General features: G+C 34.9%; 1 protein-coding gene across 3 annotated transcripts in view; it reads left to right on the top strand.

Annotated features, from left to right (window-relative positions):
- dmd (dystrophin) overlaps window positions 1–17,491 on the top strand; it is a 201,531-nt gene that overhangs the window by 90,073 nt on the left and 93,967 nt on the right. For all 3 annotated transcript variants that reach the window (XR_008355731.1, XM_053477075.1, XM_053477074.1), the window contains exons 40-54: window positions 1,963–2,115; window positions 2,371–2,538; window positions 2,663–2,770; window positions 4,632–4,777; window positions 6,244–6,367; window positions 6,723–6,898; window positions 7,579–7,726; window positions 7,867–7,998; window positions 8,425–8,562; window positions 12,001–12,078; window positions 12,215–12,296; window positions 12,451–12,617; window positions 13,329–13,446; window positions 15,740–15,936; window positions 16,141–16,295. Coding sequence is in view for 2 of the 3 variants with exons in the window: in XM_053477075.1 (XP_053333050.1) it covers window positions 1,963–2,115; window positions 2,371–2,538; window positions 2,663–2,770; window positions 4,632–4,777; window positions 6,244–6,367; window positions 6,723–6,898; window positions 7,579–7,726; window positions 7,867–7,998; window positions 8,425–8,562; window positions 12,001–12,078; window positions 12,215–12,296; window positions 12,451–12,617; window positions 13,329–13,446; window positions 15,740–15,936; window positions 16,141–16,295 (2,090 nt within the window). In the remaining variant the exon portion in view is untranslated. The remainder of the gene's footprint in view (window positions 1–1,962; window positions 2,116–2,370; window positions 2,539–2,662; window positions 2,771–4,631; window positions 4,778–6,243; window positions 6,368–6,722; window positions 6,899–7,578; window positions 7,727–7,866; window positions 7,999–8,424; window positions 8,563–12,000; window positions 12,079–12,214; window positions 12,297–12,450; window positions 12,618–13,328; window positions 13,447–15,739; window positions 15,937–16,140; window positions 16,296–17,491) is intronic.

Below are 17,491 nucleotides of genomic sequence, written 5' to 3'. Positions count from 1 at the left end.
GGAATACTCGCAATCTAAGGTTCCACTGTATGTGTGTGTGTATGTATATATATATATATATATATATATATATATATATATATAGATATACACTATTGTGCAAAAGTTTTAGAACACTTGCAAATTTCTTTTTTTTGTTTAGTGATTTATTTTCTACATTCTACAACAATACTGGGGATTTAAAAACTATAAAATAACATACATGGGATTAGGTAATTACGTAATAACCAGAAAAACAACCATTAGTTGTTATTTTAAGACACCTTTATATAATACTTCTTGCAAGAACAGTATTGTCAAGTGCATTTGCAAAAACCGTCAAGCACTATAATGAAACTGACTCTCATAAAGACCAGGAGGGCGAGACCAAAACCTACCTCTGCTGCAGACGAGAAGTTCATTTAGAGTTATCAGCCTGAAAAATGACCAATTAACAGCACATCAGATTAGAGGCGTTATGAAGTCTTTACAGAGCATAAGTAGCAGACACATCTCACCATTAACTGTTCAAAGAAGATTAATGCATTTTTTAGACACTTTCAGCATTCCTTTACAATGTAGAAAGAAATAAAAATCAGGAACTATCATGGAGTTAGAAAGTGCTCTAAAACTTTTGAATGGTAGTGTATATTTATATATATATATATATATATATATATATATATATATATATATATATATATATATATATACCCTAGGGGTAAAAGCATTTAGTCATTAACTTAAAAAATTGAGAGGCCTGTAATTTTTATCATAGGTATACCTCAACTATGAGAGATGTAATTACAAAAAAAAAAGAAAATCACATTGTAGGATTTTTTAAATAATTTATTTGTCAATAACAAAATTTCATCTCAGTACTTCGTTATAAACCCTATGTTGGCAATGACAGAGGTTAAACATTTTCTGTAAATCTTCACAGGTTTTGCCGATATTTTGACCCATTCCTGTTTTGGGGCTGTCACTGGGCAACACAGACTTTCAGCACCCTCCAAAGATTTTCTATGTGGTTGAGATCTAGGGATTGGCTACTGTAGGCCACTCCAGGACCTTGAAATGCTTCTTACGAAGCCACTCCTTCATTGCCCGGGTAGTGTGTTTGGGATCATTGTCATGCTGAAAGACCCAGCCACATTTCATCCTCAATGCCCTTGCTGATGGAAGGAGGTTTTCATTCAAAGTCTCATGATACATGGCCCCATTCATTCTTTCTTTTACACAGATCAGTCATCCTGGTCCCTTTGCAGAAAAACAGCCCCAAACCATGATGTTTCCAACTCCATGCTTCACAGTAGGTATGGTGTTCTTTGGATGCAACTCAGCATTCTTTCTCCTCCAAACACAAAGTTCTATTTTGGTTTCATCTGACCATATGACATTCTCCAAATCTTCTTCTGGATCATCCAAATGCTCTCTAGCAAACTTCACATGGGCCTGGACATGTACTGGCTTAAGCAAGGGGACACGTCTGGCACTGCAGGATTTGAGTCCCTGGCGTGTGTTACTGTGTGTAGCCTTTGTTACTTTGGTCCCAGCTCTCTGCCACCCCCCGTGTGGCTCTGTGATTTTTGCTCACAGTTCTTGTGATCATTTTGACCCCACGGGGTGAGATCTTGCATGGAGCCCCAGATTGAGGAAGATTATCAGTGGTCTTGTATGTCTTCCATTTTCTAATAATCATTAAATAAATTACAGTTCTGTAAGAGCCAGAAATCTTGCTTGTTTGTAGGTGATCAAATACTTATTTTCCACCATAATCTGCAAATAAATTCTTTATTTATATTCTACAATGTAATTTTATGGTTTTTTTCTTCCTATTTTGTCTCTTATGATCGAAGTATCCCTATGATGAAAATTACAGGCCTCTCTCATCTTTTTAAATGGGAGAACTTGCACAATTACTGGCTGACTAAGTACTTTTTTGCCCCACTATATAAATATGTATTTACTTTGTATTGACAGAACCTGAAAGCACTTAAGAGGAAGAAGGCACTTGCTTTTGCCCCACAGTGGTACCAGTTCTGTGAGAAGTCAGAGGACATGATGCACTGGCTTGACAGAATTGAGAAGATGCTGGCTGAACCACATGATTCTGCAAATCAACCAAGAGTGGAGGTAATAATGTGTGCGTAAGGAGTGGCTGGATTCTCAGTTATCAAGCTTTTTAGTCATCAAGCCATCTGTATAAAAAAAGCCATATAAATTTGGACAAATAATTTTGGTATTTTAAACAAAAAGCAATCCTATCTATAAGCAGCAAGAATAATTTTAATGGAATAACATTATGTTTTTGACCAGTTTTGAACATATAAACGACACTATTTAACTTAACAGGTTGAAACTTTCTGTTTTATATTTGATAAATTGAAGATTGCCGATGAGATTGAACAGCAGCGTCCAGTACTTGAGGATGTGCAAAGACTTGGTCACAAGCTCTCAGAAGAGGGCTTTATTAAACTCGTGGAACCCCGCCTCATTCCCATTAATAAGCGCTGGGAACAGCTGAATATAAAATTTACTGAACTCCATCATGTCAGTGTAAGTATGGTTAAAAAAAAATTACATTATTTTTTTATGTTTTTAACATGATAACAATAAATAAATACCATAGTTTGTAATTATGGCCATAGTTTGTAATTATGGCTTTTACCCTGTGTAAAAGGAACTGCAAGCATTACTGCATACCATTGATGAAAATGATGCAGTGCTAAACTCTTCTAAGTGCTGGTTAGACAATGAAAATACATCGCAACAAGAAAAGTGCCTTAAGGTAAGATTGCCAGTTTTATACTAGGTCAAAAACATAATAAACATTTTATGAAAAAGGTTACCATGTGAGGGTTTATGTACTTTAAAAAGGGTTGATCTGTCAAGGCATCAGATTTTAACCATAAAAATTTCTTATGATTAGCCATGACTGGTCCCATGATTTATATATGGGTATCATTGATCTACTGCAGGTACTTTGGTGGGAGTGACCTTTCAGGCAAATTGTGTTAGTTAAGGTCTTAGTCCACATCGAATGGCTATTTACAGTTATGTGCCCATGTGGCAAATGGGATCATGCACATTAAGTCCATGGAAAAAGCACATTAAGTCCATGGTAGAAAATGTGCCAAATCTGGATTGTTTTTGAAGAATTTGTAAAAAATCTTAGTCTTTCTTATTAGGCTGTGATTATGCTCACTTAACTAGAAGTAATGAAGCAATTTCGAATGGCTTAGAAATTACTAAGGAGACTAAGTGTTGTTTAAGATGACAACGTTATCAGATAAGTTTTTTTGCTGAAAGTGCTTCCATGACTTGCTTTAAAGTTAGGCTTTTGCAGTCAGCTGCTCTCCCCTTTTTCTAGTACTGTGTACCACCACTGAATCTTTTAGTAGTACTGGACCACTCTGCCCATAAGCCATTCGTTGCTGTGATGTGTTCTGTAATTGTGTCCTGTGTAATTAGAAAGTGCAACTGTATAACCAGGAAGGTCATTATAATTTTAACATGAAGTAAAGATAATTATTAAAGTCAGGGCTGAGGGTCCAAAGTGAGAACTGAAAATGTTAAAGCTTCTCCATAAATGGAAAACTTCTCTATAACTGTGTAAGAGAAAGCTCTGTCATTATGTGTACTATTACTGTACATTACTGTACTATTCAAGGCACCAAGAAATAATCTGCACCTTTTCGATCAAAGAAGGAGTGGCAAATTGTAAAACACCGGACGTTTGCTCTGGTATTGTGTCTCAAAAGGTCAGCAGTTGTATTTTTTTTTAAATAAGAGATTCTATTGGAAGCCATTGCTTTATGGATAAGATTAAAATTAAGTTTGTTTATGCACCAACTGGAGCATCCATCTAGTAAGGCATTGCAATAATTCAACAAATGCACACTTCTTTTGTGCTTCATTGTGATGCCATATTACATATCTTAGCTATATTTTTTTTCGATGAAAGGCTATTCTATATTTTCTGCATGAGCTTAACATAGAAGATTAGACACAATAATCACCACAAGGTCTTGTACTGCTGCACATGAAAGGCACCTAAAGATAATATATAATCAAAAAGCTTAATTCTAGCTGCATGCGGTCCTAGTGTCAGCACGTCCGTCTTTAGTAAAATAGAGTGGAACCTTGGATTACGAGGATAATTTGTTTTGGAATTGTGCTTGTATGTCAAAACACTCCTAAATTGTCGAAGCGAATTTCCTCATAAAAAATAATGAAAACTCAGATTATTCGTTCCACAACCCAAAATAATAAATATATAAAAATAATTAATATAAAATATAAAGTAAAAATAAAACAAATTAACCTGCACTTTTTCCAAAAGTAAAAATAAATCCCAAGATATAAGTCCACTTATATTTAGATAAGTGTTTCATTAGTGTCACACGTGTTGTGTGTGTGTGTGTGTGTGTGTGTGTGTGCGCACATGCGCTGTACATTTTGTGTGCGTGTCTGTGAAGCTAAAGTAAGGAGAGGAGAGGAGAGGCATATAAAGGGAGATCTTTTTTATTTGAAAGTTAAATATTTAATCTATATATTTATACTATATTTAACCTAAAATGAATTAAAACTGTAATAACCATATTTGTTTTATTTATACTTGACATGTTCTTCTGTATTTTCTTACTTAGGAAGTAAAGCATACTTTGGACACTCTTGAATCTCCAGTCACACAGGCTTTAGAAAAGAAAAACATACCCCCTCATGTAAATCCACTTGTTGTTCTTCTCAGTACCAAGTGGGAGAAGCTGAAGAAGCTCTATCAGGATAGGCTCAGGTAAGAAACTATGAATTTTGCCTGCAAACCTCTGGAAACAGGGACAGACAACATTTTTTGTAGAGATTGTTTCCTGCCAAATAATAAAAGTACTGAATGAGCATTTAACTGCATTTTGTAATTGCATTTTTGAACATAACAAAGCTGTTGTTTCTTTTTAACAGAAAATTTGTGTTGGTTATTTATCAGTAATTGGCTAGGGGGGGAATTATCTGATTTGTTAAAAAAGCCATTTAAGAAAAGGTGTATTAAATATTTTGGGTACATAATCCCAAATAAATGTTTTCTGTTTAATAGCATCTGCCCAATCACTGGTGAATTTATAAAGTAACAATTTTATATAGACCAAGCAGGAACCCTAACTTTGACATTGTTGTCATGTAATTGCAACCTCATCCACCCAAAACACATCAGAACATTGGTTTTGTATGTTAAAATGACTTTAATAAAATGACACTGTAATGTGGAATTAAATATTCTAAAAAAAATATGCAAATACAACCTCAAAACAACTGAATATAAAAATATTTCTGCCACTCATGGTTGTCCATTCACACAATATCGCTCTGTTACTTTTCTTTGATAACTACACTGCCTAGGCTAAAAAAAAAAAAGACGCTATTTCAGAAGCAGTAAATTATTGTCCTGCATCAAGCAAAGAAAACAATAAGTAAGAGTGCTGAACTGTTCAACACATTATTAAAACCTTTTAGGAAAAGAAGAAAAGTGGTCAGAAATTCTGGACAGAAAAACGTCTGGTAGAAATCAGAGCTGTGTTTAATAGTGTAAGTAAGAGCATTTCCACACATAGAATGTGATGAGATTTCACCGGATTGGGACTAAAAAGCTGTGTGTCCATACTGTAAGAAAACCACTTGTTAGTGATTTACAGTTTAAACAGCAAAACATCCAGTTTCACAGGACAGATCTCTGACATGAAGCATTAGCTGGTGAATTTGAGTTGTTTTATATAGTTTTTGCAGTTGTTTCGACTTGGAGTTACTGTGCTGTGCTCATTGTTCAACAAAGCAAAAAAAAATGTGCTTTTACTAGTCTCAGCAGGTTTCCTGGTGGACAAGTTGCGCTTTTACACCTAAGACTAGTGTACAAGTCCCATCCTATTCAAGCTATGAGCCACTGAAAAAAATACAATCAGAAGGATCATGGATATATTTCAATTGAAATGTGGTAAATTAATGTTGTTTTGAAATGTAATCAAAATTGCTCCAGTAGCTTTTTTTTAAAGTAATTTTAATTTTCAAAAACAATCTAATACCAATGGTGTACCAGTGTCCATAAGGTTGTCCCAAAGTTGTGATTCCTGCTGGGTATTGTGACTGCAGTTTAATGAAAATGTCATTAGGACTGCACAATTTACTTGTTCTTTCTTTCCTAGATTGTCTTCACTCTCTTCTTTGTCATATTCCATATCTTTAGGTCTTTTTTTCTTTCATTTCTCTTCTCAGATACTTTGAAAAATGCAAGAAATATAGGGAGGTGTTAAAAAACACCCAGGGTTGGTTGACTGTTGCAGAAAAAACATTGTTGAAGTATGAAGAAGATCCAAACATCCATGCAAGCCAGATCAAGGTAATTATTATCGCAATAGGCAAAGAAATCACTTCTTTTTTAAATTTCATTAAATTTGTTTGATTATTAATTTATTTGTTTATTTTTAAGTTATGTTTTGAAATATTAAATGGTTTTGTTAATAATTCAGCCATAAACATATATACGAAAATTTTTAATATTGTGGTATATAAAATTTGTTCAAAATAACACATTACTAAAATTGATTTTTAATTCATCTCAATAAGAATACATAAGAAAACTCTAAATTCCTTGATGAAGGCAGATGACAAGAGCAATGGCCACACACAATATACATTTTTTTTTTTTTAAATACATGTATTGTATTTCACTGTGTTTGATATGTTACACACAGGAACTGCAGGAAGACTTGGAAAATCAAGAGCTTGCAATAAAAGAGTTTAACGAACTAGGTGAGGAACTGGTCTTGCAGGGTAGAAAAGATAATGAAGAACAGGTTAAAAATCAACTAGATGCCGTCAATATTCGCTGGACTACAGTGTTCAATCAACTGTCTGAAATAAGGAGAAGGCAAGTATTAGTGTTTTTGGCTGTTTGATTTCACATTTTTAAAGTCTGTGTTCTCAAAGTTGTGGCTGTATTTAGAATTATTATTATTATTATTATTTTAATTATTATTATTATTATTATTATTATTGTTATTATTATTATTATTGTTATTATTATTATTATTATTGTTATTATTAATATTAAGCTCATGTTAATACAATTGAATCCTGTTCCGATTAGTGAGACTGAAAACCAAGCTATGAAAGACAATTAAATGATGTTCTTATCTAACTTTCTTCCAGCTTTTAAATGTAACAGATTTTTGAACACCACAAATATATCTTTTAGAAAGCCCAAGTCAACCAAGTTGTGACTTTTTAAAATTATACTGTAATTCTGCCATTGGTAACAAGGACTATTTTAAGATTCCCAGCTATTTGTCTTTGGGACGCTCCACCATCAGATTGACCAACAGTTGGATAGCTTCTATAAAAAAAAATCAAAGATTTATTTGGAATTTCCACTTGTGGGCATTGTTAAACTTGTGTAAATTCCTATCTTAAAAAAGCAACCTTCTCTGCATACATTTACTAATGAAAATATGTGTCTATAAGTTTTGTTAAGGACATTCCCATACAGTAGTTGCAAAAAGTGTCATTTAGTGCAGACTTAAATGGCTTGCCTCCTTACACTATTTATAGGTCAGCAGGGGAAAAGATTGTTCTTGCTGAGCTTCACGAAGTTATGGGGGAATTTCAGTCTTGGCTTGATAAAGCAGAGTCTGTTGCTAACCTGCCAGTAGAACCAGACCATAGGGAACAGCTCAACAATGCATTAGAAAAAGTTCAGGTACAGTATTTTTTGTATATATTTTAAAGCATTATCTACCAGGTATATAAAATGAACAGAAAATATAATTCATTTGTCTGTAAATGTATGTAAATAAAAGGTATATTTTGCATTTCTTCTTGTGTTTCTGAAACATTTAGGCTCAAGTAACTCAATTACCAAGCAAAATGCAAATATTAAACAAAATAAAAACAAAATCTTCATTCCTGTCTCCTGATATGAACAAGGTTATGGCGAACAATTTTAAGATTATCAATATGCGATGGGCCAAGGTAATTTTAACAACATTCTTATACTTCTCCAAACTTCTCCATTCTTATTAGTATATATATATATATATATATATATATACTTGGGAATACCTTGTTTTATACTGTGAATATTGTTTTACTTGCTTGTTTTAGTAACATTATTTATTCAGTACTTCACATAAGGTCGTGATAGGATTAGGGACAAGCTAATAGTTTGTAAAGTCTCTGTAAGAACAAATTAGAAAATGTATGTGATAGGCAGTATATCACACAATTGTGGAGTTGCTGCTACTGCTGCTGTTGTTACAGAGTATTCTCTCTTAAATGCTGTGTTTTTTGTTTATCCAGGCATTCAGGCATGTTTTAGTCACAGACTGATATTTATGGCATGACCACCTACACTTGGTGAGAATGATAATATTTCCTGTCTTCCTGCTAATGCTGCAGGTGTCATCTAACCTTCCTGAAAAGCAGCAACAGATTGAGAATCACTTGAGAGATTTGAATCTGTACCACAAGCTCTCCAGCTGGGCCTCTGCAACTAAGGGCCTACTTGAGCAATCACCTGAAGCGATAGAACATAAGGTATTTTCTCATTTTTAGAAATAAACGAAACAAAGCATCCAAAGATTCACACAATTTAAACAACTGTAATAATTGTATAACTAGATATACCTACTGGAGAAATTGTGAAGTAGGGGAGTAGTGGTACAATACCTTCCTATGAAAAGCAGTAAAAATAGCCACTTCCTAGCCCACACAGATTAGCAGTGAGTCCAGGCAGTGTGTGAGTGGAGGGGCGTGGCATGACCCAGCAGTCCCATTCTGCATGGACAGAGAGAATGTAACCTATCTAGCATTAACTTAAAGGGCAATAGAAGTCAATTAAATATAAATACATTGGAACCTTGGATTACGAGCATAATTCATTCAGGAAGCCGGCTCGTATTCCAAAACACTCTTAAACCAAAGTTACATTTCCCATAAGTAATAATGGAAACTTAAATAATTCGTTTTACAGCCCCAAAAAATAAATACATAAAAATGATTAATACAAAATATAAAGTAAAAATAAAAGAAATTAACCTGCACTTTACCTTAAAAAAAAAAGTAAAAATGGGCATTTTGACTAGAGACCGGCCCACTAGGTATTATTGGCAAAGCCATAAAGCCTTTGAATGAAAACAAACGCTGTTCTGACAGCGATGTACACTGTCCTGTTGGTATATATGTATCAATCTAATAAACTTAAACCTACACCATCCTCCTTATTCTGGTATTCTAAACAGTACTTAGCGGAAAACAAAAGACAGCTTGGTCGAGTTAACCTATCTACAACACATGGTGGAAACCTAAAATTAAGACAGAGAAGACTAGAGGTGAGACATGATCAATAATGAGTATTAAAATTAATAAATTAGTGATTTAGTGATATTTTCATAAACTATTTCTTTACCACATCAACAAACAGCATGGCAGCACATTTTTTTTTAAAACATGGCAACCTTTAAAAAGTGAAAGAAGACAGAGAAAGAAAGTTGAGAAAGAATAACGCTTAATTAAATTTTTGATGCCATTTTACACACAGTACATGGCACAAGAACTGACAACACAACAAAACACAGAGATCACGATCGCTGGAGTGTGATAAACCGATCAGCTGATCAACAGGAGAAGGAGGGGGAGAAAATGAGAGAAGCCGAGGCAGCTGCGCAGCGTAAAGACACAGGATAACTCCAGCTTTGTGTTAAAAAGTTGTGGTAAAAAGTTAGTAAGCACAACGAAACCAGCTTTGTGGTAAAAAGTTAGTAAGCACAACGAAAATAAGCTACACCCACTTGGTTTATAAGTTTTTTTATGGTTTTACTTGGTTTTACTTGGGCTACCTCAAGTTCAGTTCTGCCACTTGGACCGGCGGCCGCCTCGGGTCTCTCCTCCTCCTGCATCCCCTTTCACTCTTTAACCTGCGGCTCACTTGCTAATTTTACTGAAGTGGAAGCTCCACTATAGCCACCAAACAACTGTGATATTTTAGCACATTTGGCAGCATCTGCCTGAAGGGCTAGTTTCTTTTTGGCCCTAATTTTTTCGGCTCCTCCTGCTGCTTTGCGTTTTTTGTTCTCCATTTTTGTTCAGCAATGATATGTGATTGCTAAGCCGTTGCAAGGGGGAGGGTGCATCTGACCTCCTCGGCTGTAATTGGTCCAGCCCAGAGTCGATCATGACCAATTGGCCAATCCGCCACCTTTAATAGTTTATAACGTTACAAAAATAAAATAAATAAAAAACATCGGCGGCCGGCCCACAAAAGACGAAAATCACTATCGGCCCACCGGGCAAATGCCCGGTATGCCTTATGGCCAGTCCAGCCATGTCTGTATCTGTGTGTAAAGCCGAAAGAAGGAAGGGGTGGAAGAGGGGGAGTAAAGGCGAGTGTGTGTGTGTGTGTGTGTGTGTGTGTGTGTGTGTGTGTGTGTGTGTGTGTGTAATGTGCGTGCAGACAACACACATTAATGGAGAGATTGTTTTATCAAAAAAATTAGCAAGGAACATTGCTAGTCACACTCGCGCATACTAACGGAATCACTGCTGTAAAGTAAAAAAACAACAAAAAAAAACAAATGAACCTCCACTTTACCTTTGAAAAGAATCGCGACAGAGCAGAGTTTCTGTGTTAGGCAGAAAGTGTGTGTATGTGCGCGCGAAGCCCGGAGTAGGAGGGGGTGGGAGGGGGTCTGTAAAGGCAACACACACACACACACACACACACTCTCTCGCCTTTACAGCCCCCTTTCACCCCCTCCCCCTCCCCCCCCCCCTCCTCACGCTTGCAAACACAAAATAAAATATGTTTTACACACACACGTGGTCACAGTGTTATAGCAAACAGTACACGTGTGCACGGATGTTGATTATACCAGTAAAAGACAATCACTAAGACCCAGCAGGGGAGACGATTACCCACAATTCCACAGCGCAAGAGAGAAAAACTGTTGGCTCAGATGTGATCACGTGACGTTCGGCGTCAAAACTAGAAATGCATGCGTGATATATGATACTCGGTGGTCGTAAACCAAGACAATGCTCATTGTTCAAGTCAAAATTTATTAAAAATCTTGTACACCGCGTTACTCATAATCCAAGGTTCCACTGTATCTGTAGGTGCTAGAGCTTTGGTTCTTATTTAAGACAGAAAGCTTTAAGACAAAACTTGAAGATTTGTGCTTGTTGATTTCAAATATTAAGGTCAGGATGGCAGTTTTTCCAGAATGGTTCAGTCGTTGTTGTTGTACTTCTTCTTTTGTTTTGTTTTTTGGTGAAAATCTGCCACAGTGCAAAATGAATGGATTCCCTGTTGGAAAATCCAGCTTCCAAACAGAGATTGATAACTCCAAAACAGTTTAACGAATTTTCTTCATGTGATCGATCTGATCAATACTTTGAGACCCAGGGTGCAAAATTGAGTTAAGTTTGGTGCGTGTGATCTATGGAAATAGTTCTTTCTGCTTCACTGTCTCCACTATTGGTGGGAGGATTAGAAGTGGTTTAAAAGGGGTTAGTCATTTTTGATAGGCATGTTTTTTTTCCAAAGGAGAAGATGTTTTTGAACTGTTTGATGTGTAGCATTTTTTTTTTCAATTGGATCAAAAAGAAGAGAGCTAGAAGTCAAGGGATCAAAGAGGGTCAGTGCGAATCTCAAACAAATCCTGATGCAATTTATGCTGTAGTTGGCTTCCATTGTCCTAAGGAGAACCAGCTGAATGTTCTGATTTATGTTTAGTGAAGGTGCATGCAAAATCAAGGTAGATATGGCCACTTACTGTAGTTGGCCATTCAAAATCAGATAAATGTGAATTTTAAAAAAAACGATCTGTCTGAGACAAGTACAGTAATACTGGCCAAAACCAAGGCGGAGGATTCACTGGTACGACCATCTTTTTTTTTTTGCACTTAGGGCACCATTATTAATAATTCTATAGGTTTGTTCAACTATATTCATAGTTGTTTCCTGTCTTTCTGTAGATTGATGACATCCAGTCCAAGAAGCCAGAAATTGAAACAGTTTTGGCCAAGGATAGACCACAATATCAGCCTGAAAGGGTAAATTATTTGCAATGTACTTTTTAAAATACAATTTCAAACATAAATGCAGGCTTTTCCATTACAAATAAAATATATGTATATATATATTTAAAAAAATTATAATAAATGTTGATACATTTGCACCATTTTTCAGGGCCAGTTTGATAAACTCAGTGCAGACTGGATGATCATTCAGGTGCTGCTTAAGGAGTGGAAAACCAAATGTCAAGTGACAAGTAGGGTTTCAACTTTGGCTTAAAACATTTAAAAATAAATGGAATTATACGATTCTATACATGCACACACAATATTAAGTGTACTGATAGTACAGTAAATAATTTTATTAGTATTGGCTATTATAATTATTTTATTAATTTGTTTATTTTGCAGCTGAATACTTGACAAGCAGCGTCCCAGATGTTTCAACAATGGATACATTCACTCGTTCAAATACTGAACTCAATGACTGGCTCTCTCATCTCGATCACATGATCATAAAACAGCGGGTGACAGTAGGAGATCTCAGTGAAATCAATGACCTTATTATAAAACTCAAGGTTAGCAATAGAGAAATCTTGTATTTAAAATATTAAAACATTAAGTCATCAAACTGCTTTTTCTTTTATTATTATTATTATTATTATTATTATTATTTAAATCCAGTGTTATTTCACCTAAAAGAATATGGATTGTTCATTAGACAATTGTCTGTTGTTTGTTACAAAATCAAATCATCGATTCATTAATTTATTAATTGATTGATTGATTTATGTGCTAGTGTTAGTACCCATTGTCGCGCGCTACGGGATTATGGGTAATCTTTCCCCATGCTCAGTCTTAGTGCGCGTGCGTCACTCGTATAGTCCCCATCCGTCTGGGCATGGGAAATAGCATATCTATTATTTATTATAACAACGTGACTATGTGTGTGTGTGCGCATGTGTAAAGCAAAAGCAAGTAAAAGTCATTAGAGAGGTGTGTGTGTGAAAGTCGTCCTACACAGTAGCCGCCTCCCTCCTCTTTTCTGTCATCTAACTTCAGCTTCACATACACACATGCACACACACACGCGCGAACGAAAGTCAGGGCAAAATGTGAAAACTATTTATTAATTAGTAAAAACCTATCTGTGGCAGATTTTATCTGCACTGTAAAAAAAAGGACTGGAAATGCTTAAGAAAAACGTCCTATTTATAATATTTGTTTTTGATTGTTGTTTTTTTTTTTTTTAATAAGGCTCTAATTAAAATTTCAACTTTATCTTGCAGTCAGCAAGAAATGAAATGGACCAGAGGTGCCAACAGCTGAATAAACAGATCACTGCTGCTGAAAACCTTAAAAACAAAACCAACAACCCTCAGATGCGTGCTACAATTACAGATCAAAGTAAGTAGAATTTTTATATATCACCCTCACTGTGGGTAAAAGCTCTAATCTCTGTATGTGACTGTGTGTTTTACCAGTTCGAATTAAACTATCAATAGCTATCTGCTATTTACAGTGTTTATTTTGCTTTAATGATCTATAAACACATTACCCAGCATTAGAGAATGAAAAAAGATGATAATGTACCTTAGTTATGGTAAGGGGTGAGTACAGGACACTTCTCAAAATCTAAATCAATTGCCAATTTAAACCAATATGTTTTTGTCTTTTCATTTTTTCAGAGGGTTAAAGTGAAGCATTTCTCTTGTATCTCTTCATTAAATTATGTTATCCTACCTACAGTGCTGTGAAAAAGTATTTGAGTAAAAGAGTTTTTTTTTTGGCATATTTAAAAAAGTCAGATCAAACTAATTGTAATATTACACAAAGATAACCTAAGTAAATACAAAATAAAGTTGTAAATTATGATTTTATTTTAAAGGGAAAAAAGATAAAACATTTTGAGACAAACTTACGGTACATACAGTACTGTACTGTTTCAAAGATGCAGACTTTTGAAAAAGTGGTTGTTTAAGGGTTCCTGAAAATTTTTTTACATTTCTGCAGCCTCACATGATATATAGGCCACAAAATTAGGGAAAGGCCTATGCTATTTTAAATATGATATAGAAAGAGTACAACTAGTTAAGGCCTCCATCATACAATAATTGATGCCTAAACAAACTTACCACTATTTTGGCATTATTTGGACAGTATTTGTTCGTTTGATGCTTTGATTATCTATGTTTTAAATGGGAGTTCATGTTAAACTGTTGATCTTAAGTATGAAAATACTTGGGCTTGTGTGGTTACAGTAAGTAAGCTGAGGAGTGGTCAAATCAGCACCTCTTAAATTACATGCAGTGCAGCTCAGTGATATTTAAGCTGTCTGACAGAAAATCTGTTTTCTGCTTTCAGATACTAGATTTAATGTTGATAATAGAAGTATAATAATTGTAAAAACTATGTGCACTACATATATTGTCACTGAATGGGGGGCTGGGAAAGTTGGGAAATGGATCAACAGCTTTGAACTCCTTCCCTAATATGCCCCATACACAGCAATCTGTGATGGACTGAGAGTTCTGATGCCTTTCTAGCATAGCCAGCATTTTTCTGTAGTTTGTGTGGCATTGACTTTTCTGTGGGATGGAACTGGACAGACTTCTCTTTGATCCACACATGCATAGATGAGCCTTGAGTGCCCATGATCCTGTCACCTGAATTTACTGGTATATAATTAACACTCAATATAATTCAGTTCACCTGGTGGTGGTGTTATTATTATGGTTGATCAGTGTAGCCATTATGTCTAGTTCGTAAGTGGGTAAAAATGGGTTCAAAAATACCACCACATTGGCATATTTTAAATGCCACATTCCCTGTTGTCTTCTTTCACCCACATCAGGACAACACATTGGTTTTGGATTAGGACACCAGCAACAGGCAGCAAAAATGTGCCTGGCGCCAATAAAAAACACAAAACTTTACACAAGATTTTCACACATTTTATGTTACTACAGGTATATGTTTCTTCAGTTAAGTCAATTAGGCCATCTGTGTCATTTATTTACATCAGAGTTAATGTTAAACAGTTAATTAGACATATTAATTTTGTGTTTGCTCTTGTGGCAGTTTAAGGGCCTTTGAGCCTTAGACCAACAGAACCCTGGTTCCTTTTAAAGAGCTATTTTTAATGTGTAAAAACTCATGTATAAAGGTTTACAGGGACATTGCATCACCCAAAAAAAGCATTCCTTATGCTTTGACTAAATGCAAAAAGTTTTAACTTAAGCCTAAGCTGATATAATGTGAGGCAAAAACTTTAAGAGAAACAAGACTAAAAAAGGAACCCAGTCTTATCTAAGTGATATCGAGTAGTAAATCACTATAAATAAATATTTAATTAATAAATAAATTTGTTCTAAAATTGTGTACTTTATGGTTAAATGTGGCATTGCATAAGAGGAAATTTGATTTAGTTAACCTAAAGTCCGCTTTGTTAAGGTTACTAACTGTTTTCCTATGGAGAACTTAATACTGTTCATGATTGTTTGAGTCTTTTTATTTATTTGACATTGAATGTATAACATTTATGGCATTTGGCAGACTATAACTTTCATAGGACTACTTTAACAATTATCAAATTGTTACATTTAAAGCTAATTTTTGCCAAAGAATCCACATTTCTGACACTAATTCTGGATTTTTTTTTCATGATTTTAATACTTTTCTCATTCCTTTTCTCCATGAGTTGAGAAATTACAAGCACACTGGGAAGACTCACATAGCAAGTTAATGGACAGGATAATTCAACTTCAGAATATGTATCAAGACTCCAAGGATTGGCTGGATGCCAAGAATGTGGTGGAGGCTCACGTAAAACAAGCCAATGAAAAACTAGAAGGTTGTAAGCAAGTCACACCGAGTGGCGACCACGCAAACGTTAAGGTAATATGAATTTTATTTCAGTAATTGTTATTTCTATGATGTGATACACACTCATGTTTTGACTAGTGAAGATACTGGATCTTTGTTTGTTTTTCATTTTTACAGGCCTGTAGAAAGTTTGACGTTTACCATATACTGTAATATAGCACTCATGTTAATGTCTTCTATGGTGGAAATAGAATTTTAATTTGTGATTTATTTCAGAAAATTGTTATGGATATACAGATGTGGCAAGCAGAAGTTGACATGACTAATGAACTGGCAAACAAACTACTGGACCATTATTCAGATGATGACACAAGCAAGATTAAACAGATAACTGAGAATATGAATCTTGCTTGGGGCAGGATCAAAAAAGGGTGAGATTGTAGTTGGGAATTAATTTACTGTTTCTATTTATCATAGAGTATGTATATGTTGATAAAACATAACATTTATTGTATAAACATAAAATGTAATGGTTGTTTCCTGGGATACAACAGATAAATTTTCTGCAACATATTAAACAACGCATACAGTATGTATACACTGTATGCACAAATGTGCACGCCCATACCCAAGAAAGAGCAGACAAACATAGGTCTTGTCTGTTGCATTCATTTCATTCCATTCACTGCATAACATGTCTTTTAATATTTCAGTTTCAAATTTTATTTGTCACATACAGTACGATATGCAGTGAAATGCTTAATTTTTTGCATATCCCAGGTTCTTGTTGGTTGGCAGGGGTCAGAGCGCAGGGTCAGCCATTTTACGGCGCCCCTGGAGCAGACAGGGTTAAGGGCCTTGCTCAACGGCCCAACAGCGGCAACATGGCGGAGCTGGGGCTCGAACCGCTGATCTTCCGATCTGTAACTCAGAGCCTTAACACACTGAGCCACCACCCCCAAAACTTAACTAGTTTTAAATGCTGTTTATTTTTTATGGTAATTCTTACTAGTGTGCTGAGATTTTAAATGGCAGAGTTTCTGTACAACCATATTAAAGGTTGGGCAGTCTGGACCAGTATATTGTAATATACTGTAGTCTGAGTTAACATCACAGATATCATGGCAGTGTGATATGCTGACTGGGAAAGACATAGCATATGATTTACATAAAATCATCATGTTCTTTTTGCTTTTTGCTAAAAGGCATTATCATTAGAGTAGAGAGCACTCACATCAAGATATATGAAGATATAAAAAACACATTATTCATCTCAAGTACACTTAATACAGTTTTACAAGAATATCAGTTGATACATTTTTCTGAAAATCTTAAAAAATCTGCCGCAGCTCTTGAGGAGACTTGATCATACCTGCTTCTGTTTTTGCAAATAACATTTAAATAAATTTTAGTATTATTTTTGTCTGAAAAGTGGAATAGAGTGTTATATATAGTTTTCTTTACTAATTTACAAATATTTTTCAGTAATTTTAGTTGTTGAAAAATAAATAATTTTTTTATTAACTCAATAATCCAAATGTCATAAAAACAAATATTTAGGATCAAGTTTGTCTTTTAACAGGGTGTCTAAGACTCTTACACAGTAATATATTTAAGCACTAACTTA

This window comes from Clarias gariepinus, chromosome 18 (assembly GCF_024256425.1).
Source record: "Clarias gariepinus isolate MV-2021 ecotype Netherlands chromosome 18, CGAR_prim_01v2, whole genome shotgun sequence".
Lineage (NCBI taxonomy): Eukaryota > Metazoa > Chordata > Actinopteri > Siluriformes > Clariidae > Clarias > Clarias gariepinus.
The sequence above is the reverse complement of the archived record's forward strand: the minus strand, read 5'-3'. Positions and strand labels throughout refer to the sequence as shown.